At 37.8% G+C, this 25724-nt stretch overlaps 1 protein-coding gene across 2 annotated transcripts in view; it reads right to left on the bottom strand.

Moving 5' to 3' along the window:
• Positions 1-25724, bottom strand: part of NFX1 (nuclear transcription factor, X-box binding 1) — a 66550-nt gene that overhangs the window by 8185 nt on the left and 32641 nt on the right. The window contains exons 14-22 of one of the 2 annotated variants that reach the window (XM_064667144.1): positions 25360-25479; positions 24600-24679; positions 24033-24263; positions 23683-23756; positions 21021-21122; positions 17214-17255; positions 16778-16876; positions 11378-11444; positions 1890-2035 (exon numbers count right to left, since the gene is read on the bottom strand). In XM_064667144.1, coding sequence (XP_064523214.1) covers positions 1890-2035; positions 11378-11444; positions 16778-16876; positions 17214-17255; positions 21021-21122; positions 23683-23756; positions 24033-24263; positions 24600-24679; positions 25360-25479 — 961 coding nt within the window. The remainder of the gene's footprint in view (positions 1-1889; positions 2036-11377; positions 11445-16777; positions 16877-17213; positions 17256-21020; positions 21123-23682; positions 23757-24032; positions 24264-24599; positions 24680-25359; positions 25480-25724) is intronic. The other variant, XR_010433376.1, reaches the window with a different exon arrangement.

Raw genomic sequence — 25724 nt, 5'->3', positions numbered from 1 at the left:
CAAGTAATGTAAGGTACCTGTCCTTACTCTAAAATGTCAGGTTAAATCTCTCTTGTATAGTAAAAAAAAAAAAAGAAAATAAATGAGGGCTCTGGAATGCAGGAAAACAGAACACTTGGAAGAATACATGTGCACTAATTTCTACAATTAGCTAAAAAAAATAAAAAATCTTACCGAAAAAAAGAGAATGTTCCTGCATTTCAAGAAAGTAAATCAGCAGCTTTGCCCTAAAGTTGTTTTCCCAGGATGTAGAGGGTTAATATAACAAACATTTAAAAATTAGGAGGGATCAAAGCCTTGTGGACAGTTAGAAATGAGCTTGGAACCAAATTTGCTTTGGTCACATCAAGGCCTAGACCTGGTTTAGCTTTGACAAAATTTAGCAATCTTCCAATAAAAAGCAGAAGAGATATACAACAGACTGTTTGGCCATGAAATAACAGAGGTTTTAGAGACAAAAATCTATCAACTCACACTCCAGCAAAATGTACACCACTTCCTGTATACCTTGGTGATACATGGGACAAAATTAGACTTGACTCCAATTTCCCTAAAATTCTGTGAACTGATTGGTTAAAAAAAAAAAAAAGATTAAACAGTCACCCACATTTAGCTCATGTGGAAAAAAACCAAACTGAATTCAATTAAAGAGATGTACAATGGGAAAAAACCCACTTTGTCTAATTAATTACCAGAAATAAGAAAGAAAGCAGACTCTTCCTAACCTGTCATGGTTATCTAGCATCGGTTATAACAGAACAGTGGACATGAAACCAAAAGGCTCTGCAAGTACTTTGGACATTTTGATATGAAAGTTGCCATTCTTCATTTCCTTAAACTATTCTCAAAGTAAGGAAAAAAAAAACCTGCTTGCCTCAAGCAACAAAGTTGAGATGAAACATTTTTAACAGCAGTACAGGGAAAGTAATAACATAAACTATCCGCTGATTTTAAGACAGTGCTAGTGCTGACAGGATGGCCTGTTGTATAAAACTGAACTGTGGAAATCAGGATTAAATTTATCTTCTCCTTCAAGCCTAGAAGCTCAATTTTCATAACGAATGGATCAGCACTGATCTGTTTTGGTACAAACTACTACAAAATTCTTTGCCACTAATTTGTCCAGACTTACTAAGTTCAGGTACAGCTCATGGCACTCTAGTAGCACAGAAGGTGACAGGTTTCTTATGACTACAGTTAAAAACAACTGTTTGTCAAAGAATCACAATTTGACAATGCTAAACTAAATATGCTGTTGATACTGGAAACCGTCCCATACTATGTCTCCAGTACAGTCACCCTGCTTTCCCCCTAGCTGTATTTCCTTCATTTTCTTTTCTAATATGAACTGCCTTCTGTGAGTCTTCTCCAAATATTTTCATTTTTGCTTAGAAATCTCTTCAATTTGCAGAAATTCCAGCTCCCTCTTTGTCCATTAACTAGAGGGAGTGTCCTCTGTGGTAGGTCCAGATAGATGGAGAACAAATATGTTACAATAACCAGATTTTATCAAAGGTGATGCAAATTTTATGTATGATTTCTCAACCCATCCGTTTTTATAAAATGTTATTAAATATTATCTTTGATACCTCTATCAAATTTAGCTGATGACAAAAAGTTACTGCAAAGATGAATGGAAAACAACCTGGCAAAATATTTTCTTAGCTTTATTATTTCTAATTGTGTTTTCTTCCCTGAAGATATACTTGAGTAGTAGAAATAGAAGCCCATTAAACTATCAATTCAAAAACTGCTTTAAAAAAAATTCTACTAGAAATTAGCGCATTTTTCAAATTGCATTGTAAATAAACTCATTCTGGTAAGTGATAAAAACATCCAATTACTTAAACTATGCTTAAAAGATTTGAAAACAATAACGAATTACGTACTTCACTGCAGTAATAACAACATTGCGTTTTGGTTCGTTGTCATAGCTCACACTTTCAATACCATAAACCTGAGCTAATTCGTGGATGATTCTGCGGTGATCTCTGTTCATTGGTGGGTAACAATGACTCTTCTTTGTATGCTTGCCCTGAATTCAAGAGAAAAGGTTAAGAAGAAAAAAAAAAAGGTGAAGTTTTCCTTCAGGGAAGCCAGAAACAAGCGTTTCTACCTTTAAAATTTTGCTGCTGTGACATAATTAGTACCCCAAATTGCTAAGACCTCAGTATTTACAGAAAGCTCATCTGAAAATGTCTGTTTAATTAACAAAAATTAAATTATATGTTCTCTATTGTTTCCATCACCTCAAAGTATACACACACCCAAGCAGGGGTATCTTTTAAGTTTGAAATACAAATCCTGATTATAGTCATTCTACTTATACCCCAAAGAAGCAATACAAAATTATTTTTATCTGAATTTTTATTTTTCAAAATGAGCTGCCAATTTGCATGAGATCTAATTTTATTTTTCAGACTGGCTTTGCAGTGCACATATTGCAGATAGCTACAAAGGTGTCAAATTTATCAATCATCTTCCTCTACCACAGAAGCTATTTATCTGCAAAATCCCTGATATAATGGCATCAATAGATTTTTATTAAATAAAAAAAAATGTTCTACTTTTAATTTCAGTTAACAAAGACTGATAATACTTGATTCGAACCTGATTACTATACAAATAGTAAAAGAACAAACAAAAAAAGCAGCGCCCCACACAAAAAGCCAGTCACCCCATCCTTAATGGGATAGATCTTTGTAATGACAAATGCATATGAGGATAAGTCACTCAGTGCTTCAGACTGCTTTCAGGGATTCAGGACACTGCTTCAGCTTTTACCTTGGTTATCACCAAACAAGGTCTTCTAGGTCTTTGGGTCTACAAAGAAGGTTCAAGGGGAAGAAAAACTACCAGTAGTAGAATAAGTTTGAGTCAGGGATTTCTAGAGAAATCCCAATCTATGTAAGTTCCTGAGTCTCCAGGCAGTGCATGTAAGGGCACTGAGAGACCAGGATGATGTCCTATTCTCCATCATTTCTGAAAGATTGTAAAGAACAGGGTAGGAACTCAGTGACTAGAGAAAGGTAATTGTTGCAACTATATTAAAAAAAATGCGAAACAAAGCCCAAGAACTATTGACTGATCAGCTAAAATTCAAATCCATTTTCAGGTACGTGAAGAAGGTCCCTGGGAATAATTAATGTGGATTTACAAAAGGTCAACCACCTAAATTAGTGTAAGGACTACCACATGTAATAGAGCAAGTCATCAGGGGTACACTGCAGCTATTCTGAAAATAGAGGGCTAATATTTGTCTCCTCTTAGTTTGTAAAATCGCTAAGTTACAAACAGTAACTGGATCTGAAACTGCTCAACCATTTCCATTAGGTCTTTGGGTAATCACATGCTGACAGGATATAATCTTTACTTTGCAATAAACAGTAATAAACCTCCCAGCTGTTACCCCACTTGCAGCATATGAACAAGCATTTTAATGAAGAACTCTATAGATTCTGTACCTATTCATGAAAATGAGTACGCTTACTTTAAAAAAGTGGTGATGGTTCAATGCTCTGAAAAACATCAGAATTCCTGGCCATACACAGACAGAGCTGGCTATACATGCTTCCTGTCTGTTCTGCTTACATATATCAATCACAACAATTCTGCTATGCTAGATGAGTACATACTGATGAGTGTAGGGCATCAGATATTTGTGAGGCAAGCAAAGTCATATGTGATAGATAGAACTGAACCATACTAATACTAAAACTTTTAAGTAACAAAATCCTTTTTATTACTCATTTATCCAGTTACGCTGAACTGGGTATCTCCAAAGGCACAATGTAAAAAAATTAAAAAGTAACAGTAAAATGTGTAAGCATAAGTAACAGTAATCAGTTTGAAAAACACAGTACTGATACAGGCAGAGCTACATGAACGCTTGATAGATTAGCATGCAAAATACTTTTAATACAAGTAAAGTTCTACATCTAGAAACAAAGAAAGCAAGTCACATCTTTAGTTAAGAGAGTATTTAGGAATCGTAATAAACAAACAACCAAACACAGACTCAAGCATAAAGAGGACTTGACGATCATGACAGAACAACTAAAACCAGTCTCCCTACATAATGCCATATCACACATATTAATCCAATCTTTAGTTCCATAAACTTGTGGGTTGCAAGATGAAACATGACTCTCACAAGAGAGAAAAGAAAGCCTCTGAGACTTTCACAAAAATAAAAAGTTATGCAAGAAGAATCGAGTAGCAGAGAAAGTTAACTTTACAGTGCGTGGGAAATATTCCCTTCTATACCGTACATGCCGCAATTTTTAAGGAAAAGAAAGTCAGAGTGTGGTCTCCATACATGCTGTTCCTTTTATCTTCAAGACAGGTAAGGAAGACATGTGGAGCTACAGGCTGGTCAGCCTCATCTCAATCCCTGAGAAAGTGACAGAGCAGCTCATCCTTAAACTCAATTCCAGACACAAGAAATTGCTTGGGAGTACATAGTATGGCTTTACCAACTCAATAAACTTCTGTGATGGACTGATGTGTCTGGTAGATGAAGGGAGAGCAGTGGCTAGTGTCTACCAGGCTCTCAGTAAGATCTCTGACACTGTCTCCCATAACAGCCTCAAATGAGCCCTCAAAAACAGGCTGTTGCTGTAGGGGTTGGATGGGCAGACACGGAGGTGGATGGAAAACTGCCTGAATGGCTGGGCCCTAAGGGTGGTGATGAACAGGGCAAAGTTTAACATCTTTGTTAATGATCTGCATGATGGGGCAAAACATATCTCAGTGAATTTGTCAATGATACAAAGTTGGGAGGAGTAGCTGATGGACCAGAGGGGCATGCTGCCATCCAGCATGAGCTTGACAGGCTGAAGAAATGAGCTGACAGAAACCTTGGGAAGTTTAGCAAGGAGATATGCAAAGTCCTGAACCTGCTAAGGAACAACCCCACACACCAGTACATGCTGAGAGCCACTCAGATGGAGAGCAGCTTGGGATGCTGCTGGACACCAAGTCAGACATGAGCCAGTGATATACACTTTGTGGCAAAGAAGGTTACCAGTATCCTGGTCTTCGATAAGCAAAGTTTTGCCAGCAGGCTGAGGGAGGTGCTCCTCTGCTCAGCACTGGTGAGGCCACCCCTGAAGTACTGGGCTCTGCAATACTGAGCCATTCAGTTCTGGGCTCCTCAGTACAAGAGAGACATGGACATGAGTTCAGTGAAGGACCATGAAGGTGATTAAGGGATGGGAACATTCTCTGCACTGACAAGAACACAGAGAACTGGGACTGCTAAGTCTGGAGAACAAAGGTCTCAGGGCTGATATCATCAGTGTCTATAAATACCTGAAAGGAGGGTGTAAAGACGACAGAGCTAGAACCAGGCTCATTTCCATGGAGCCCAGTGATAGGACAAGAGGTCATGGGCAAAAACTAAGATAAAGAAGGTTCCCTCTGAACATCAGGAAACATGCTTTTTACTATGAGAATAACAGTACTGGCACAGGTTGCTTTGGGAGCTTGTGGCCTCTCCATCCCTGAAGATACTCACAAGCTATCTAGACATTGTCATGGGCAACTGGCTCTAGATGGCTCTGCTTGAACAGAGTGGGTTTTCCAAGATGATATCCAGAGGATCCTACCAACTTCAAACATTCTGTGATTCTGTGAAACAACTACAGCCTCATGTAGCAGGGCTCACTGTTACCAAATGGCCTCAACATGAAGAAACACAGGAGGTTTGTAAGCAATGTGAAAAATGCAGATGTAGAACGGGCATCTAAACAGAAAACTGGTAATCAGGAATCTAAACATTTCAAGACATAATTTGACAACCTTGTAAAAATTAATATATAACTAAATAGAGGATTTTTAGGAACAGAACATTAAGATTGTCATGGAATTCATGAGGTAATTGTTGGGTTTCCCAACTGAAGAGTTCATGAAAGAATGACTTCTTATCTGCATTTGCATTATAACAGATGGATAACAAGCTTCAAGGCTTGTGTCACTTGCCTTTGGTGTTCAGAAAGAAAACTCCTCCCTTTTGAAATATAACTTGATTTCTGGGAACTTTTTTTCTCGTACCTTATGCAATTACCTATAGCCTGAGGGGTAGGATGGTACAGGATTGATTGATCCTTGAGATACTGAACTGTCATGTGAATCTAACTGGTTCATCCTGGTCATGATAAAAGCTAAGTAAACACTGGGTAGTTCTCCCTTTAGGTCAGATTGGGAAAAGACTCACATGTGATTTGTTTTCATTTTTTCCTTCTCTTCTGCAATGTAGATGCTCCTTAACAGACATAATTTGTCTGCTTTGTAGGATCATTATTTAACAAATAGTTGTTTTTTCCACTGAGAACTAAAGCACTGGAGATACTTCTGAGCTCTCTGGTACTCTTGTTCTGGCATATTTGATGTCACTAATATTGTGACATCATTGTGACTAATTTGTATATTGTAAATTCAAGACCTATGTTGCCCTTTTTTAATATAATTACATATCGTGGTTTGATTTATTATAAGCATATATTTGGTATATGCAGTTATATGTAGAAATATATTTGTGTGTCCATACTTATGTACATACGTGTGCATGATAAAGGCAGTGTATAAAGAAATATGGAAAATCAGATAACCACAGGCAATACAACACTGGGCAAATTATTCTTAGGTGATAACAAACAACTATTCTATGAATCTACTTCCAACTGATGAGGCTGGTTCCACAGATGAATTCATAGATGTGAGACCGGCATGGAGACTGAAAATGGAATTAAGAGGTTGACAGGCAGCTGATAGGAAGGCATGTGGTAGAGGATTGTACTCAGAATGAAGTAAATTATATAATTGAATGGTTTAAACAGAGACTGGAAGAATCTCTACTGACTTGGACGGTGCGTTGGTATGATCAGGAAGCGTCAGGGGTCACCCTCGATTTAGGAGATTCCAGGAAGTTTTTAATCTTGAGTTCAGACTCATATGTGCAGGATGCATTTTGGAATAATGTTCATGATGCTAATCTGTTAGCTTTGACTGCTTTGGGATGCAGTAATAAATATCCTGCAGAAAATGACTGACCAACTGGAACTGAGCGTGCATGGTATACTTTGTAGGATTGTGTACAACGATTAAAGGAAGAAGGGATGCAATCAGTGATTTTCATAGGAGATGTTCACAGTATGATGCAGCAAGTTCTGTCTGTTACTATGAGAAATAAGGTGATCAAGACTTCCCAAGTAGCATACAAAAACTTTTGATTAACAAGAGAGAAAATCCCCTCTGTGAAGGAATTGAAAAAATACAGCAGCGAGGTGACCTTGGAGAATGGGGGCCGCAAGGCAGTGCAGGAAACCAAGATACTAGAGATAGCTCTAAAGGGAATGAAAACAGAATTTCTCATAGGGAAATGTTTTCAGCTTTATTGAAAGATGGTATGTCTCGTGAGGAAATTGATGGGGTTCCGACTCATGAACTATGGCAGATTTATAAGCGGAGAGGCCTGAGTAAAACTGGTAAAAAAGTGCAAAACTCTAAAGTAAATAATCCAGGAACAACTCAGGATACAGAACCCCCTCCAGAGCCTCAACGGGATTCCGCATCTGTTCACAGTGGGCCCTCCAAGAGTAGATCTGTTATTCCAGGGGAGAAGGAGGACTGGAAACGATATTCTGACTTTTATCCTTGGAAACAGACCAGGGAAAATAATCAGTGTGGTAAACGACACTGAAGTGACATCCAAACTCCAGTGCAATTGATACAGGGGGACCGGCAGCCCCATGTGGAGCTTCAAATATCTTGGAAAAACTGGTCTTCACAAACATTACTGTTAATTGATATTGGAGTGGAGGCCTCTTTGATATATGGGAATCCCAAGAAATTTAAAGGGCAGCCTGTAATTATTACCAGTCCGGAAGGGAAACAAATTGATGCCGTACAAACCTAAATACAAGTGAAAATAGGGAACTTCCTGAAACGATCTTACTCGGTCATGGTTGTTCCTATCCCTGAATATATAATAGGGATAGATATTCTAAAAGGATTAACCGTGAATCTTCCTGATGGTCAGTACCAATTTGGAATAAAGAATTATATTAGTGCCTGGTCAATCTTCCAGCAGGAAAAAAAAAATGTCTCCTGTGCAGATTTCTGCTGCAAATGAATTAGTAACAATGAAACAATACCGGAAACCAGGAGGGCATAAAAAAATATCACAATTAAAGATTTGCTGGATGCTGGAGTTTTAAAATTAACTACCACATCTTGGAATAATCTGGTATGGCCCATAAAAAAGAATGATGGGTCATGGAGAATGACTGTAGATTTTAGAGAGTTAAATAAGCATATGCTGCCTCTCATGATGGCTGTACCAGATACTGCGACTTTAACAGAAAAAAATTCAGAAACATTCCAGAAGTAGGTATGCTGGAATTGATTTATATTTTGATGCATATTTTACTATACGTATTGTAGAAGAACAGTGGGACTGATTTTTTCTTAACGTGGCAGGGACATCAGTATACTTTACCTCGTTGCCCCAGGGGTGGGTACATAGTACAACAATCTGCTACTGAACAGTGGTTGAAAATTTGGATGAAATAAAGCTGCCTCCTCATATGCAAATAACGCATTACATAGATGACATTTTAATTAAGGGAAACAGTGAGGAAGAAATACAACAGATGCTAGAATTGGCTGTGGATCACATGAAACAAAAAGGCTGTGAAATAAATCCTACTAAAATTCAAGGACTATCCCAAGCAGTGAAATTTCTGGGAATTCAGTGGCATTGTGGACATTGGGAAACATTACCTACAACCCCACAGAAAATTTTAGATTTTGCAGTACCTTGTAATAAGAATGAGATGCAGAGGTTTATCGGATTGTCTGGATTTTGGAGACATACATTCTGCATCTAGGACAGATTTTCACCCCGGTATACAAAGTAACAGGGAAGAAATATGAGTTTGAATGGGGGAGTGAACAGCAAATTGCCTTTGAGTTAGCAAAAGAAGCGATTCAGAAAGCTTTGGATTTATGGTCCAAGTAGCAGGAAGAAGTGGAGTTAAATGTAGCTGTAAATGGGAACTGAATGGAGAAAGGGGAAGATACATGTGAAGAGAAGGTTTGTGTAGGTTGATTTCTGGTAAGAAAGGAGTGGTAGTTGGAATATTCAGGAAGATAGCTCTGTATTTAGTGTTTCCTTTGAACATTTTAAAATAAGCAAGAAAGCAAATATCACCCCAGTCCTTCCTAAAGGGCAAGAAGGAGGACCCCAGGGAACTACAGGCCAGTCAGTTTCACCTTGGTCTCTAGAAAGATGATGGGAATGGCTCATCCTGGAAGTCATCTCTAAGCATATGGATGACAAGAAGGTGATCAGGATTAGTCAGCATGGATTCACCAAAGGGAAATCATGCTTAACCAACCTGATTGTACAATAAAACAACTACCTGGATGGATGAAGGAAGCGCACTGGATATCGTGTACCTGGACTTCAGCAAGGTTTTTGATATCTCCTGTGATACTCTCATAGGTAAACTCAGGAAGTGCAGACTGCATGAGTGGACTGGCTGAACAACAGATCTTAGAGGGTTGTGATCAGTGGCATAGCATCTAGCTGGAGGACTATAGGTAGCAATGTTCCCCAGGGGTCAGTACTGGCTCCAGTATTGTTTTAACTTATTCATCAGCGACTTGGATGAAGGGGTAGAGAGCCTCCTCAGCAAGTTCACTGATGACACAAAGCTGGGGGGAGTGGCCGATACCCCTGAGTGCTGTGCAGCCCTTCAGAAGTGTCTTGACAGGCTGGAGGAATGGGCAAAGAGGAACTTTCTGAAATTCATCAAAGGCAAGTACAGTATTCCACCCTCTGCACGTGGGGAGGAATAACCCCATGCACCAGTACAGGCAGAGGGCTGACCTGCTGGAAAGCAGCTCTATGGAGAAGGACTTGGGGCAACAATGAGCCAGCAGTATGCCCCTGTGGCACAGCGCCAGTGGTATGCATTAGGTGCACTAGGAGAAGTGTGTCCAGCAGGTTGTGGCAGGTAATAATGTCCCTCTACTCAGCCCAGGTGTGAGGCCTCACCAGGAATACTGCGTCCAGTTCTGGGCTCCTCAGTACAACAGACACAAGGGGCTTATGGAGTGAGTCCAGCAAAGGGCTACAAAGATCTCACAAGGATAGGCTAAGAGAGCTGGACCTGTTTAGCCTCGAGAAAAGATGACAGAGGAGATTTTATTTATTGTTATTTATTTTGACTATAGTATCTCAAAGAAGACTGTCAAGAGGATGGAGGCAGGCTCTTCTTGGTGGTGCCAACCAATATGAAAAGAGGCAACAGGCAGAAACTGATGCAGAGGAAGCTCCACCTGAACATGAGGAAGAACTTCTTTAATATGCATGTGACTGAGCACCTAAACAGGTTGCCCAGAAGGGTTGTGGAGTCTCCCTCACTGGAGATATTAAAGAACTGTCTGGATGCAACTCTATGCAATATGCTCTAGGATGACCCTGCTTGACCCTGAGAGGTTGGACTGAATGATCCCACTGTGGTACCTTTCAACTTTACCCATTCTGTGCTGACTAGAAACAGATGGGACTGCTTTCAGACTTTCATTCCAATGTTGAAAACAACAGGCAAGAACATTAGACAGGTGCACAAGCATAAAGATTAAGAAATATCATACATAATCTTTTGAAAGAATAAAGTTAAGTAACTGTCTTCAGGGCCTAGAGGGAAAGAAATTAATGTTTTCTACAGAACGTTAGCTCCTTCTTGAGCTAAAGGCAACTGAGAATACTATACTTTACACTGTCATTTGAATCACATGTACTGGGTCTTTCATGATGCAGCAGCAAGCCAGGAGTATGCTAACCTGATAGACCTGAAGGTGATATCACTGAAAAACCTATCATTGTGTCTCTGGTATCAATCTTTCTAGGTATACTGAAGTCTGCCAAACACTCTAGTTGAATCCAAGGATCCTTACAGAAGGAGGAGGAAAACCTCATACACTGGCAAATGCAGGAAGGTATCAAAAAATTTGTGAGCAAGTTCCACTACAAGGATCAAAAGCACCTAGGCTTTCCTCCTCAAAAGTCTGAACCTTTAAACATCATCTTTGACAATTAATACTTTATTAATGGCGATCCAAAAATTAATGATAATCCACTGAGGCATTAAAGCCTAGCCCTGCTTGAATCTTTAAACAAAGTTTGTCACCAAAGTGCTCCTGAACTACTAAGTCTCCTAAAATTTTGTTCTTTTTACAGTTAAACATTGGAACCCAAACAGAACTAGTGTCAACTCACTAGTATTAATAAAGTTTAGTAGTATCAAACCCCTCCCAAACAAAACTGTTTCTTAGAGTAAGTCATACAGAATATCTGAATACTGACCTTATTTACAGCTTCCACAAGCATTCTCATTTCCTTCTCAATGTCACTGACAAATTTTAAATCCTTCCTGCAAGAACAGCATTCTAAGTTAATGAGGCAAGAGAACATACAAAGATACAATCTTCATCATTTTTTCTAACATTATTTTTCAACAAGAACAAAATTACACAACTCAACTGACTGAAGCAGAAGCTTCATTTACATTAATGTTAGTGTGTCATCAATATTACGAAAATAATTATTTTTCCTTCAACCATTAGAACACAGAATAAAATTCTATGATATGGCTCTACTATCTGACAATACAATTTTACATTTTCAAATTGATAATGCAGATTTTAAAATTGCCATTTCAAAGTTTTTAAATTACTTGTCATTAAGGCAATTCACTTCATTAGAATACAGGATGAGACACAGAAATGGGCATGGGGTAAACAGAGTGGACTTTTCCAAGAGAAAGGAAAAGTTCACTGACTTTGGTCTTCAACTTGCTTAGCATAACAAACTAATAAGAACACAAGAAGCAGCATAAGGCAATCAAAATTTCTTGATGTAAGATATTAAGGATTTGTTAGAACTATTTTTTTTGTACCTAGCTTCATCACAGTACTTCAAGTCTTTCATGTAAGGGTAAGCTTTGTGCTCTGTTCTTACATAAGCAGGTTAGCTAACTCTAAAATTAAGGTTGTTATTTGTTAGGGCACTGTCCCTATGGGGAAAAAAGACCTGAAGATTTCATATCTCAAGGCTGGTTAGTAGTAAATAATAATTCTTCAAAAACCAGGCACTATTCCATACCAAAACAATACCACTTTGTGAATGATGTCAGAATTTAACCAGTCAAGACATGCCTACCAAAGCAGGCACAACCATCTTTGGTAGATGCCCTACTGAAGTTTTGGATGCTGAAGTGAATGTATCATCAAAAGACCAAGAAGTCTCAAACAAACATGCAAAATGACAACATTGAATAGCTCAGCTACCAACATCACTTGATCAGATATGATGGACTCAGCCCATCACTGGAAGACCTTCAAGGTTTTGCAAGAGTACATGGACATAGCATGTAGTTATGAGAACTCCTGGATCTTCAGTAGAGAGAAGTATTACATTGGGAGAACTGCAACAAGGACCTGGACTTGTAGAGCTGAAAAGAAAGGAGCCTCCAAACACCTAGGCTGTGAAATAGAGAGTCAGCCCATGTGATATGAGGCTTTGAAAAGGATATTACAGCAATAATCTCATGTTAAAAAAACCCCTACCCAAACAAAAAAACCTGACCCAACAAAAAAAATAAAACAAAAACCAACCAAACAAAAAAAAAACCCACCAAAACCACAGATACCTTCAGGATCCAGAGGGTCAGAAAGCAAATACTACACTGAATGCCAGCCATAAACACCTAAATTTCAAGGTGGAGCGATCACGGGAGGTAAGAAAAAAATGAAATCAACAATCCAATGAGAGAGTCCACAAGTATCTGATTTGTAATATTTAAAAGCCTACTGAGGAACCAGCTCACACACTGAGGGATAAATTAAAAAAATAAGCCCTTTAGGAGTCTACAGAAACAGAGTTATCAACTGCAAGTCACCAACAAAATCAGCAAGCTGGGAGTTCTTCCAAAAATACTTAGAATGTCTCTCAGCTTCAAGAAATTCCAAGATAGTCAATACCAAAGTACAATACACATGATTTGACAGTGCATATACTGAAATTCTGCAATGTGGGATATGAAAGTCTATTTTTCTGTGAAATGTCTACAGATGGTGTACATTAGGCTTCTTCCCACTTTCCTGCATTGCATGTAAGCAGGAGCAGGCCTACTGTCACTTCAGTTCTTCTCAACCACACTACTTAAAAAGAATGCTCCTGACTGCTTGGTTTTCCACTGTAGTTCTTACTGTATGTTTTTGCTTTCCCCAGACTTTGCTGCCTTTGCCAAAACCCTTCTTATTCTTGCAACACTTGCCAGTCACTTTACCTTTAAGTGACTGACATCCCATGCTTGCAGTTCACCAGTCATGCTTGAGAAGCTGCTCTCACTGTCCCTTCCTTTAGGATGCAGTTCTTGTTTAAGAAAGCTCTCTCCTAACCCTAAACCTGTACACTGCTCCTGTTACCAGATCACACACGGGAGTGCTTGGCTCGTCCTTCATTGCCTGCAGCGGCATGTGGAGGGTTAACTCTTGGAAAGACTGGCTAAGATGGCAACTACTAAGGACCCATCTCCTTCTGTGTCCTTCTAGACTTAACCATTTGATCTTAGATTTTCATAGTCCATATAGCTGCTGTGGGGTCTTGCACAGCCAGTGACAAAATAACATTTTCTTCTGTGTAGCTCCAGGTGGCCAGATATTCCAGATGTTCTCCTCTCTTTCTCCAGTAGTTTTAATTCATCAAATAGCAGCCTCAACATCATCCTTGTCCAACTGGACATTGATACTTGTGCCAGTCTATCCTCCAACCTCATGTCAATGGACCAACTTGAGTATTTTCTTGGTCTCTGTCTGTTTCTGGAGCTTCTTAGAAAGGTCAGTGCTGAGGTGTCCAGCCAGTGGATCTGTACTCCCTGATCGGTGCTCAGTTGTGTTGGTACAGTCATCTCCATACTACAAGATGGATTCCTCCATGTAAAGCTATATGGTGTAGAGACTTTTCTTTTGACTGCTTGTCAGATTCTGGCAAACACATCTGCAAGATCAGCATGCAGCAGCATTACCGTGCTATTGTTGCCTAAAATTGGCTCTTAAAAGAAACCTCTAAGACCCAATTTTTGAGTTTTAGAAGCCAGGCATTCTTTATTATGATGTGCTGCATGATCACAGCATACCAGGTGTCCTGGGAATCAGTTCGCCAAAGTGCACACAGAGATGTCTTTGCTACAGCTTATATGTCAACACTACATGATTATTCATTTTTCATTCCTCGCATTCCTGTTACATATTCATGACATTTCCCAACACTTATTTGCACATATACATATCCAGTCTCTGAGGGGCTTCACTGAGGGTCTCTAGTGGTCATCTGTGTCTGGAGCCCCCCAAAGTTCTAAGTGACTGCCTATAAACTTCTTTAAGACAATACACCTGGTTATAGGGTAACTTGGCCGGCTGCCTCAGTTCCATTCTTCACTGTTTCTTTACTTTGCTTGGTTAGATCTTTTAAATTATGTGGCTCAGTTATATGTAGTTTCTATGGTACATTCCACTGCAAAAACTATTAGTTCTTGTTACATCTCAAGACTCAGATATCACTGCTCCTGGTGCCCCCTTCTCCTGTCACTGTCCTACAAAGCAGACATATTATCTTGACACGTTTCCACTTACTTATCTTCTTCCTGTTACCTGGAGTTGTACTGCATCTTGGGAGCTTTACGGTTCAGTAATTAGAGATTACACTTCAAAATCAGGAGTTTTCTCACAGCTTTCTCAAGTTTTCCTCATTTGTAGATGTACATTTCTTTCAGCCCTTGACAATGTATTAGCTACACAGATCAATGAATTGCCTAAAGAAGATAATATCACAGCATTCTACTGATGATTTTGGCAGCTGCTGCCTTCTTGAGGCAGTGACTCTGAATGCACAGGTAGGTAGCTGTTGTGTTTCTCAATCATTCTGAGATCCCATATATGGGTGTGTAGCTTACACTGCAGAAAACCACAAGCCCTGAACTCTTGCATTACTGGAGTGGCATGCTCAAGCAAGAATAAATTAATCTGTCAAAACTTATTCAGAATGCTGAGCCACCTGAAAAACATACTGTAACAGATACACTTTCTGGATCCTGCCACCATGATGGAAAGCCCGATCTTTTGCAAGACTGCTGAGATAACATCAAGAACAGTCAAAGAAGTAAGTTCATAAAGCCATAGCTTTACAAACTGAAGACTGCTGCTCTTGTAAAGACAGCTTTGTTAATACAAGGAGAAACTCATTTATCTTAAAGACTAGATAAATGAAATCCAGTAATGCAATGTGCAAAGTAAGTGACTTGAGGACTAAGAAAACTTTTGCTTTAGCTGTGTGCTAAAGCTGTAAGAATAGCCTTGGTGTATTATTTATTGTGAATTACCAGTATAAAGTGGCTACAAAGGAAATGCAAGTAAAATCACTGAAAGAATAAGAAGAGGAGTGTGGAATCATTAAGGTTACTTTTCAAGGTATCTGTTTGACCATTTGGAGAACAGTGCATGACCCTGGTCATCCAGTCCTGTTCATGAAAGATAAGCACTGCACTATGAGTAGTGGTTGGCAGAAAGACAAAATAGAATTGTACTCCAAAGACTACACACACAATGCAAAACTTTCACTTTCTTGCAGTATTGAAAATGTGTGCTGTGTTTTTCTGAAAGAGGTAAAGCAAAACATAATCTATACAGACTTAAGAGAATAGTCCTTATAAAATAGCACTTTTAAGTGCAAATACTACTGAAACAGTAGCTCCACAATGAAAACATTCAGTTCCTATTTTGCAGTAGGCTCATCAGTTGAAGGAAGAGGTAACTTACTCCTAAATTCTGTATGGCTACTTATGTAAAATTTCCCACTCATCTCAACGCATCAGCAAACTAAATAAAGGATTTTCAAGCAGAAAACATCCTTACAAAACCATGAAATTTATATAGCATTAGGATACTGAAGCAATAATAAAAGATTAGGATGTTCTAAAAAACTTAGACCCAGTAAAAACTAATGTCATGCCTACAAACACATACACAAGAGTAAAAACTTCTTAAATGACACATCATTTAAGCATCTTCTTAAAGATGTGTCTGATCCCTCCCTGTCACTCCAGATTGCAGAGCAGGTATTGGTGTAATGCTTTTAATATGAGCTTGATTTCATATTGCCTTGTTTTAAGATGTTTCAGTCTAGCATCACTCTTTGCAGTCACACTGGCATAGGCAGTATTTTATGCACCAAGTATTTTATTAATTCCATTTCTTTATTTTTAAAATATAAGCAGTAAGACAGAAGAAATTAATGAGACTGGTGGACAGAAATACCATCAGGCTACAAGAGCATATTTTATTACTTAGCCACCACTTTTGTCTTTGTTTTGAAAAGTTTGTAAAGAACACTGAGATAGAGGTTGGTTCTGTGTGAAAGCAGTAGAGATGTGAAAAGTACAGGTACTGATTCATAGAGAGAATGGTTAAAAATAATGTTCCCGTTCTAAATCTGGTCCTGTTACAGAACAAAGCAACCTGTCAGGCACTTTTTACTTTCAAGTTCTCATTCTGGAGGTCTTGAGAAGTGCACATCACCTCCTTTGCCTCAACTGCCATCTATTGCCAAGGTGGTTATTTTTACAAGAGTAAATCAAACTATTCCGCATTTTCCATCTTGCTCTCAACACTGTTGAACTATGACACCTGCCATCGTTAGAACACATACCTTGCATCTTCTTTTAAAACGTCACTGTACTTTGGTCCAGAAGAACGGATGTTAAAAGGATCAGAATTATCATCTATTTCAAGAGCTTCAGCAAGACGCCTAAATTTGAGAGTAAAAGGAAAAAACCCCAAAATGTAACAAAAACATAAGCAAACAAAAATAAACACATAAATCCCCTCAACCTTCCACACATGTTGTCATTGAAAAGGTACAGGTTACTAATATAACATTTGAAACTACTCGCTTAAAATTTTTCACTAGAATATTCTAGCAAGATATCAGATCATTTAATATAGATCCCTAGAACACAGGAATCATCTCCACATCTATTTGTTCTCTAGGTCATGCAGGAAAGGATTTTTTCCTGCATACATTAACTTTGTGAACCTGGATTACTACTGAGGAAAAAACAAAAGCAAGAAAGTTAATTGCCCACCTGTTCCTCTGAAGGGCTAAGCATTCTTCATCACATTGCAACCTAAATCATGAAAGAAAAATAGAATTAGAATCACAGCTTCTACTCATACTTTTCAAACTGTAGCTTTGTTGGTGTCATATCATCATAGTCTAAAGAAGTAAGAAGAGTGTGTGAGCATAGTTTATTGTATTAGAACAGACAGTAGAGCTAAAAATAAACCATCAAGCAACAATTAAAGATCTTTGATCACACAACCCCTTCTCCAGATCTTGAAAAGGAACAGCAATTCCCAAAGTCATATAGAAACTGAGAAAAAAAGCCTGTGAATTAGATGTTATTCGTAAAATCTATCATTTAAGAAAAGAATGCAGTTGATATGAGCATTGAGGGGATGCTAGGAAGGACTGGAAATCAGCAAAGGAAGATGTCACAAGGTCACTTATTCCTATGAATCAGAAAAAACTATAAGCCAGGAAAAGGAGGAAAGTTAAATATGCATATGGACAATTACGATGAACCATAAAAATCGGTATTTCAACTGAATCCCTAACGTCAGTAGAGTTATGAATTTCAGTTTTTTGTTTCATCTTTGAAAGGTATTTTTTAATTTTATTTTGAGGGATTAAAATGCCAGAGAAGAATCAGGAGTTCCCCAGAATTTCAGTGGCAGTTACAAACTTCTCCCCCTTAGACTGCACAAGTTAATTAATTCTGTTGATAATAGTTCCTTAAATTAAAAAAAAAATAATTGTTATGGGGGAAATTGCTTCATTCAGGTTGGAAACACAGGATCTAGAACTTCTTCTGATGACTTTCTTGAAGGGGACAGAAGAAAGCTAACATATTTGCACTATAAGATCAACTTGGTACTGTTTAAAGTCATTTGCTTGAAGAATTATTTTCTCCTCTGCTATAAGAGGAATGTAGGCCATTTAGAGAAGCTGTTCTAGGTCTGATCAAATTTGTCACAAGAAAAACCCCAAACCCTAATAAGAAAAATGAAGTATGAAAATCCTTGCACAGTTTGCATAAAATATTCTGTTACTGTAAATGAGTGAAGCAGATTTGTAAGTTACTTTGAAAATACTGGAGTTTGACAATAAACTAGTGTAACACTGTCCTTGGAGCTGCAAGCTCATGGGCTCAGCCAGGAGTTCTACTTTAATATATATATATATATATATATATATATATATATATATATATATATATATATATATATATATATATATATATATAGGCTTCTTTAATACCTTGAGATAGTGTCAAGAGAATAAGTCACAGACTTTTTCCCAAGAGGTACTTTTATTGATAATTTAGGGGAGAAAATAAGGAAACTTGGCAAAAGTTCAAAAGGGCACCACACAAGCTAGATAAAACATTCCACTACAATACACATATTAATCCACAACACTTAAGTCAAAATCCAATCCCTCCAGCTTTAAGCTACCCAAAACATCAAGAAAGGAGCAAAGAAAGAAGAGGGGGTAAGAAGAGAGAAGGTGGGAGAGACAGACTGTATAGCTACCACTGCAACCTTGTGGAAGACCACCTCTCACTTGTCCAGATGGCAGAGCCATATGCCTTTGGTTTTATCTGTTCTGGTCCCTATGACCACCCATTTAAGGTGGGGTCTCTGACCCACTGGCCACTCTGGGGTTCCAGGCCACGGTGAGGGGCAGTGATCTCACTGTCCCTGCCAATCTGAGGCTGGGTTAGGGGCTCTGGGAGGTGTGATGTGTTATAGTTTTCCCGGGCAGCTTGTGAATGACAGCTATCCCGGGACTTCCCCATGTGGGCTCCAGGGGCCTGGCATGAGGGATATGATGCCACCTCACCTCTGTGAGGTTTCAACCCACCCCTTCCCCCCTCCACGCACACACACATATACCCAAGGTGGTTCTGATCCAAAAATTACCAATCTATTGTCTAACAACTAGAAATTTAAGACTAAATATTTTATGTACCACCATCTCTTTTCCCCTTGCCCCACTATTTGGTAGATGAAAGTGGAAGGGAGAATACTTCCTCTGACTGTCCTTGACTAAAAGTCACCTGCCACAGTTTAGCTATCATATTAGGAAAGATTTGCGCAAAGAAAAGTCATCTCTGATAATTTCAACTGTCAAAGGAAAGGGCAATGTTTGCCCACCCAGAAAGATGTGTGGCAATGTGTGGCAATGACTACAACACAATTTATATTAAACATTGCAAAGGCTGGGACACCAACATTCACCCTCCAGGTAAGTGTACAGCTGTTATACAGACTTTCACCTTCGCTATCTAAAAAGGTCACCCCTCTCTTTTTCTACCACCCTGCACCCCCATTCTTCCTGCCAAGTTTTAACACTGCCAAATGGTTGCTTTCTTTAAACAGTGACTTTTTTGGGAGACGCTGAAGTTGGCTTCATGTTGTTGAGTACATTTGTATCTGATTGGCATTGTGATGCAAACAGAAAGTAGTTGAAGCTCAGTCTAGGTAAAGCAGAGATTATTCTACAGTAATTCTAGAGACAAAAATTAATGCTTACATTGCACATTTTTGAGTATTCAATTAATTGAAACAAACAAGATATGCTAAAAAAACCTCACCTCAATTACTAATTCTTACTGGTATCTTTCTTATTACTATGCTTATACAGTACTATGACCATGCTCTTTAAAGTTGCATGCAGGAATTGGTACAGCTCTCCCTCTTTCACCTGGTTTTCTCCTCTCACTTTCTTCTGAAGTATGACACTGTCCCAATTAAAACAAAGCTGAAGACTGGGATGAACAGGTGCTCCCATCTATCATCTTGCTCATACATTCAGATTGATAATTATTTCAATGTAGAAAATGATCCAAAAGGATGTGGTAATAATGTGCCTCAATTTCATAGACTAGCAAACAGAACAGAATGACTAGGAAAAGCTCTTGAAATATGCTGGTATTAACTTTTGATACAGGAAGTCATGAAGCAACTGTTGGGAAATGTCACTATTTTGACTTGACACAATAAAAAGGAACATTAGATTTTAACACACATAACAGACTGACTCAGAAATAATCAAATTCAATATAAAAAAGGAGACATGGTAACAGAAATAAACTAAACCCAAAGATTAAGGACTTCAATGGCAAGGACTTCAGTAAGTCAAGTTTCTGACAGAAGGACGTTGGAGAAAGTTGACAATTTCATAACTAAATCATACTAAAAATAAAAAGACAAGTTATTCCAATCCTGAGGAACATCAGTGAAACAGAAAATCACCAAATTTAAGTCACAAGTGTTTTTGTGACTTAAAATCAGATTTTCAGTGGCAGCCAGGATGAGAACACTGAAGCACCAATCAAATTGAAATACAAATGTAAAAATATCTAAAAAGGGTAATAAAAATATATTATAAATACTAAGATGTTGACTACGAGAAAACATGGCCTATGAATAACCCAAAAAGGAATGTTGGATGCTGAAACAAAAGATAACAGTAAAAAGTTGTACTGTCTAGAAATCTGGAAAAAAAATCCAGAAGAACTCCAAGGAAATGGCTGAGTAGAAAGAAAACTCTGAAGCCACAGTTGTATTGTTCTATACATAATTATAACAACCAATCAGACAATAACAGAGAACTCATTCTACATGAAAGCAAAAACAGGAATCGCTAAGAAAGTGCAAAATACTCTTTTAGCAGTATTGTTAAAGTAAGGGTCAGGCTATACAGGAAGACTAAGTCTTCATATTACAGCTGGCATTTTGATCACCATATTATGCATTTTGCATGTCATCTATGCTTCAGGTGAAGAACAAGGGCTTGAAATATGTTTCTACATGTATCTCCTTACCTGGCTTGCTTCATTTCTTTTTTCGTAATAAGCCTACTGATTTCCACGGAATCCCCAAGCTGTAGATCTGTTAACTTAGTGGCTATAGATATAGCAGCTATTCTGAAAAAGAAGAACATTAGATTTAGTTTGTGGCAACACAAACCTCTGTAAAGGTGCATAAAGGTGCAGATTTAACCTCCAGATGGAAGAAGTAAGACAGACTGGCTGTTTTCTCATCAGATTACAGAATGGGACTCTTAGTTCCACATCACCTAGTTTTAGGAGTCTAATCTATCTATCCAAATTAAGATGTTACTCTCTACTCTCAAGAACTAGGAGGAAGACTAACAAGTGGACATGCTTCTTAAGAAAGTCTAAACTAGGCAAGGCAAATACTCTTTCTCCACACTTACTTAATACACAAACTACAGCTGACCATATAGCTTTAACTACCCTTTTATGTGTTTCTTGCTAACTGTGTGCAACTAAAATCTTATAGTAAGAAATTTGCTTAGAAAATACGGATGATAACAATCCATATGGAAAGAGCAAAATGCCTACTGAGACGTTACTATTTTCTTCATCATTCTTTTCAATAACGTCTTCCCAGTCTCACTTGCTAAAATTTGTATAACCATAATTATTCAGTAATTTTTCAGTGAAATATCCCGTATAATTTTCAAACAAAATCCTAAAACCGGAATATTCTATCCTTTGAACTGTCTTTTTGATTAAATTCAGATAAAAGAATATGTTTGTCTCTATATGTTTTGCATCATATTCAGAGAACTAATCATCTATCAGGTTCTAGGCTAGAAGTAGGAAGTAGGCTGATCATATTAAATGAATCCAAAATGCACTGAGAGGCACCATCAGCTTCTTATTTATCAAGTGGTGACAAAGTCTAAGTAATGGGACATTACATGATGTGACATCGTCATTTGTACCGTATGTACAGATATAGCGGCGCACTCCCTTTCCTGTTCCCTTGGACACTCTTTCACTAGCATTCACTGACAAACCTCAAAGCTGTTTCATCCTCCCTCTAATGTTTCTGAGACAACTTAGATACCCCACTAATTTGCTGACCTTTACTTTGTTGTTAGGTTATTTTTGTTCATAGTTTTAGTTGTTTTGATCTGGTGGCAGGAAAAAAGACAAATTTCCCTCCACAAGATCATAATATGTTAATCTTTTATCAATCTGAACTGCTGGACGTTACCAAACTTAGCTGGCATTAAATGCTGCTTCTGTTAATATCATAAGTCAAGAGTAATTTGTAAGCACATACAAGCACATTTGAACTAACAGACAGAAACACTTGCTTTAAACAGAATGTTTCTTTCCCTTTCTCTTGATCTGGGCTCTGATTAGAGAAATTAATACATTTGCGTTCAGCTTACGCATGCAAGGACTCTCACTGGCTTCAAAGGAACATTTTCCTTGCATGAATACTTTGGCAGAGCCTGAGCAGCAGAGAAATAACAGCCTTCAAAAATCTGGACTTGTATGTTACCCTCCCAGTTTATCATTAGTGACAAGCATATGACAACTGAATCTGGTATTTCAAAGTTTGAGTCAGTCTTCTGATTTGTATTCACAGTGAGATAGACCTTAAAAATACCAAACTCCTGTACATGTATCTTGCATTCAACTCAGTATTGCCTAAAATTGTTCTTAAGTGTTCTGATTAGCACATTTTTCTCCTTGTTTTCATTAGATAATATTAAGCACAGTGCTGAGCCTTCTTCTGTCAGAATTTGATTATGGCTAGTGTTTAGAAGAAACAAAGCAGCATATCCTAAGTTGGGCTAGGATAAAAAAAGGCCCTCAGATAGCAGTTCCAAAAAAAACACTCATTAAGAAGCTTTCTCTGAAAGAGAGGAAGAATCTCTGACTGTGCTTCTATCAACTGGTATGCAGAGCAGAATTCTGATTGCATATCAACTCTCTAGATTAGGGTTTTTTTACTCCTTTTCAATCACAGCCTCAGAATAAGATTTTTTAGCTTATTATTATTACCGTTTTGCTATATTAATTTCCAAAGTTCCAAAGCCCCACTTTTCTTCTTTTCCTTGTCCATTCATTGCCCTCTCTTGTATGAAAGAGAAATAAGTTTAGAAATAGGATCTGGATACAAATCTGTGGCAATAAATGGAGTTAAGATAAGGACTCAGTTTGCCTATTAAGAACCAAGATTTAGATGCCAAAGTTCTCCAGCCTAAATTTAGCTATTTCAGGATTACATCATATCACTCTTAAGCATCCATCATCTCTATCGACTAGGTTCCATCATACATGATTGGAAACTTAGACAGCACCTCACACACAGACTGCAATCACCTACATTCAGGAGCCTGAATCTGGACCTGACAAATTAGTCTGTATCTAATTGCTCCACAAATGGAAGAGTCAAGCTTTGACACACTCCCATAGCTGGACTAATTCAACAGTAAAAAAAAAAAAAGAAGTGTTCTAGTACAGCAAAGTTGGTATGAAAGCTCAAGGGAATAAAAAAGTAAAAAAAAAAAAAAACCAAACTTGTATGTCAAAGTACAAAAAACTGTGAAAAAAGTTTGTGAATTAAATACATTTAGTCAAGCCTGAAATTTAATCAAACTGCAAAGTATTAAGTCCAGTAAGGAATTAAAAGAATTAAAAGACTTATTACAGTACCAACCTTTGATACTTATTAGATGCTTCTGAACAAATCATACTCTCCTCTCTTCTTCCGCATTCACATTGAAGATCAACCTGTTGTATCACACGAGAGAGTAGCTTTTTGAAAGCTTTGTCTTTTTCTCGCCATGGAGGGGTGTGAGGGAGGTACCTTTAAAAAGTCCCATTCTAGTGGAATAATGGCTAACTAAAAGTGATTAAAGGTTTCATTTTTAAAAAAATCAATATTGTAAGTTTAGAGAAAAAATGTCATGCTATCAATATACAAACATGTCACAACTGTTACTGGCTGTTAAGTAAACCATATAATTCACCTGTGACTTTGTAATTAATTTTCTTTGTGTATCTAACCTTTGCACAGCACGAGGTTGTTGGGCAGGGTGAAGAGGGATGACACGGAGCCATACAGGGATGATTACAATATAGTCTTGGAATAATACATGGCTGTTTACACTCTTCATCTATAAGACATTCTCCTTTATGACAGATTCTTTTACATTTGTGCATCCCACATTTTAACATTTGATTGCAGCGAAGTCCGCAGGAAATGTCAGTGAGATGACAAGGAATATTACTTCGCAGCTGAACAAGGGGAGGAAAAAGATGACAACTAACAGTAAAAATTATCAATGGAAATCTCAAAGTGGTTTTACTGTTCACACTTTTATTTGGCACTGTCCACACAAGAATCTTAACATTAAAACATTTTAGGTCAAAGACTTGAATTTTGCTTTATACCATAGTCCAATACAGCAGTTGGTCTGAATGCATATGGAATAAAAGACATACTTCTCCAATTTAATCACATTAAACTCAAACTCCAGTAACATATTCTATTCCAAAGAAGCAACCAAAATATAAGCCTACAGTCCTAGAAAATTGTTTAGTATTCAAAAACATTAATTGTCCAGAACTTACTTCATGCTTGCCCATACACCATTTCTGAGTGAGATAAGTACAGGGTGGACACTTCTCCTCACTATGACATGAATGGTACACTGCAGCCACAGAGATATAAAAGCCGTAACAGTTTTATTAGCATACTTCAGTTGAATGCATTAAAGGAGACAGTAAAGACTATTAAAAGAGAGTTTGCATTTCAAAATTATACAATTTATGGGAAGGGTGATGCTTCATTGAAGAATAATGTGTTCTTTAAAAATTATGATAGCAGGTGTTTAGGTGAATACTCTTCCATATTTTCTAAATTAAATAGCAGATAATTTTCTAACTTCTGAGTAGGGTTATACTATCAGGCAGAATTTGACAGAAAACATACATGTTTGACCGGTGCTATTTATTTTGCCATCAATCAATGTAATTCCAAAGAACACAGAAATTAACTGTTCACTAGATTATCCTACTACTTCAACAGAGCACTTGATCTCTGGAATGTAGCATTTAATGTGTTGTGCCTACTAATACCCCTAATCTTCCTTCACGAAGCCCAGCCATGATGACTACTAATAACAATCAGAAAAAAATGACAATGCTTTTACCAGTGAGAAGTACCACTAGTAGTATTCATTGCAAGTTTTTAACTGGTTGGCTTTTAAGGGAAGACTTCTGGAAATATAGTTTCAAACAGACCTATGTACACTTTTCTATGTTTTGATTAAAAGAAACCCAAGTACAAAACAAAAATACCCCACAAGCAAAACTAAATGGCCTGACTTACCTGGATGATCACAGTCATGCGGCCTGGTACATATTTTTTTACACTCCGGTGGCTGAGTGCCACAGGGAACAGGGGGGTAAATCACAGATTCACCACAGTAACAAGTTAACTCATCAAAACCTGAAAAAAAGTCAAATACATCCTAATGGCTACATGTATTTGCATGTCTCATCCATGAGAAATCTTTACATACCACGCAAATGTTTTACTCTAGCTTTGGGGTTTTTTTATATTAAGCACTAATATTTGATATCAGTGAATTTATTAGCTTTTGTGTCTTGCACAAGAAAACTAGACTTTGATAATTTTATTAGAAATTATGCTTGCCACATGCTCCCGTGGTCTGCAGCCAAGTTTCTAGTTGA

Source organism: Pseudopipra pipra, chromosome 1 (assembly GCF_036250125.1).
Source record: "Pseudopipra pipra isolate bDixPip1 chromosome 1, bDixPip1.hap1, whole genome shotgun sequence".
In the NCBI taxonomy this organism is placed as follows: Eukaryota; Metazoa; Chordata; class Aves; order Passeriformes; family Pipridae; genus Pseudopipra; species Pseudopipra pipra.
This window is presented reverse-complemented; position numbering and strand designations above follow the sequence as displayed.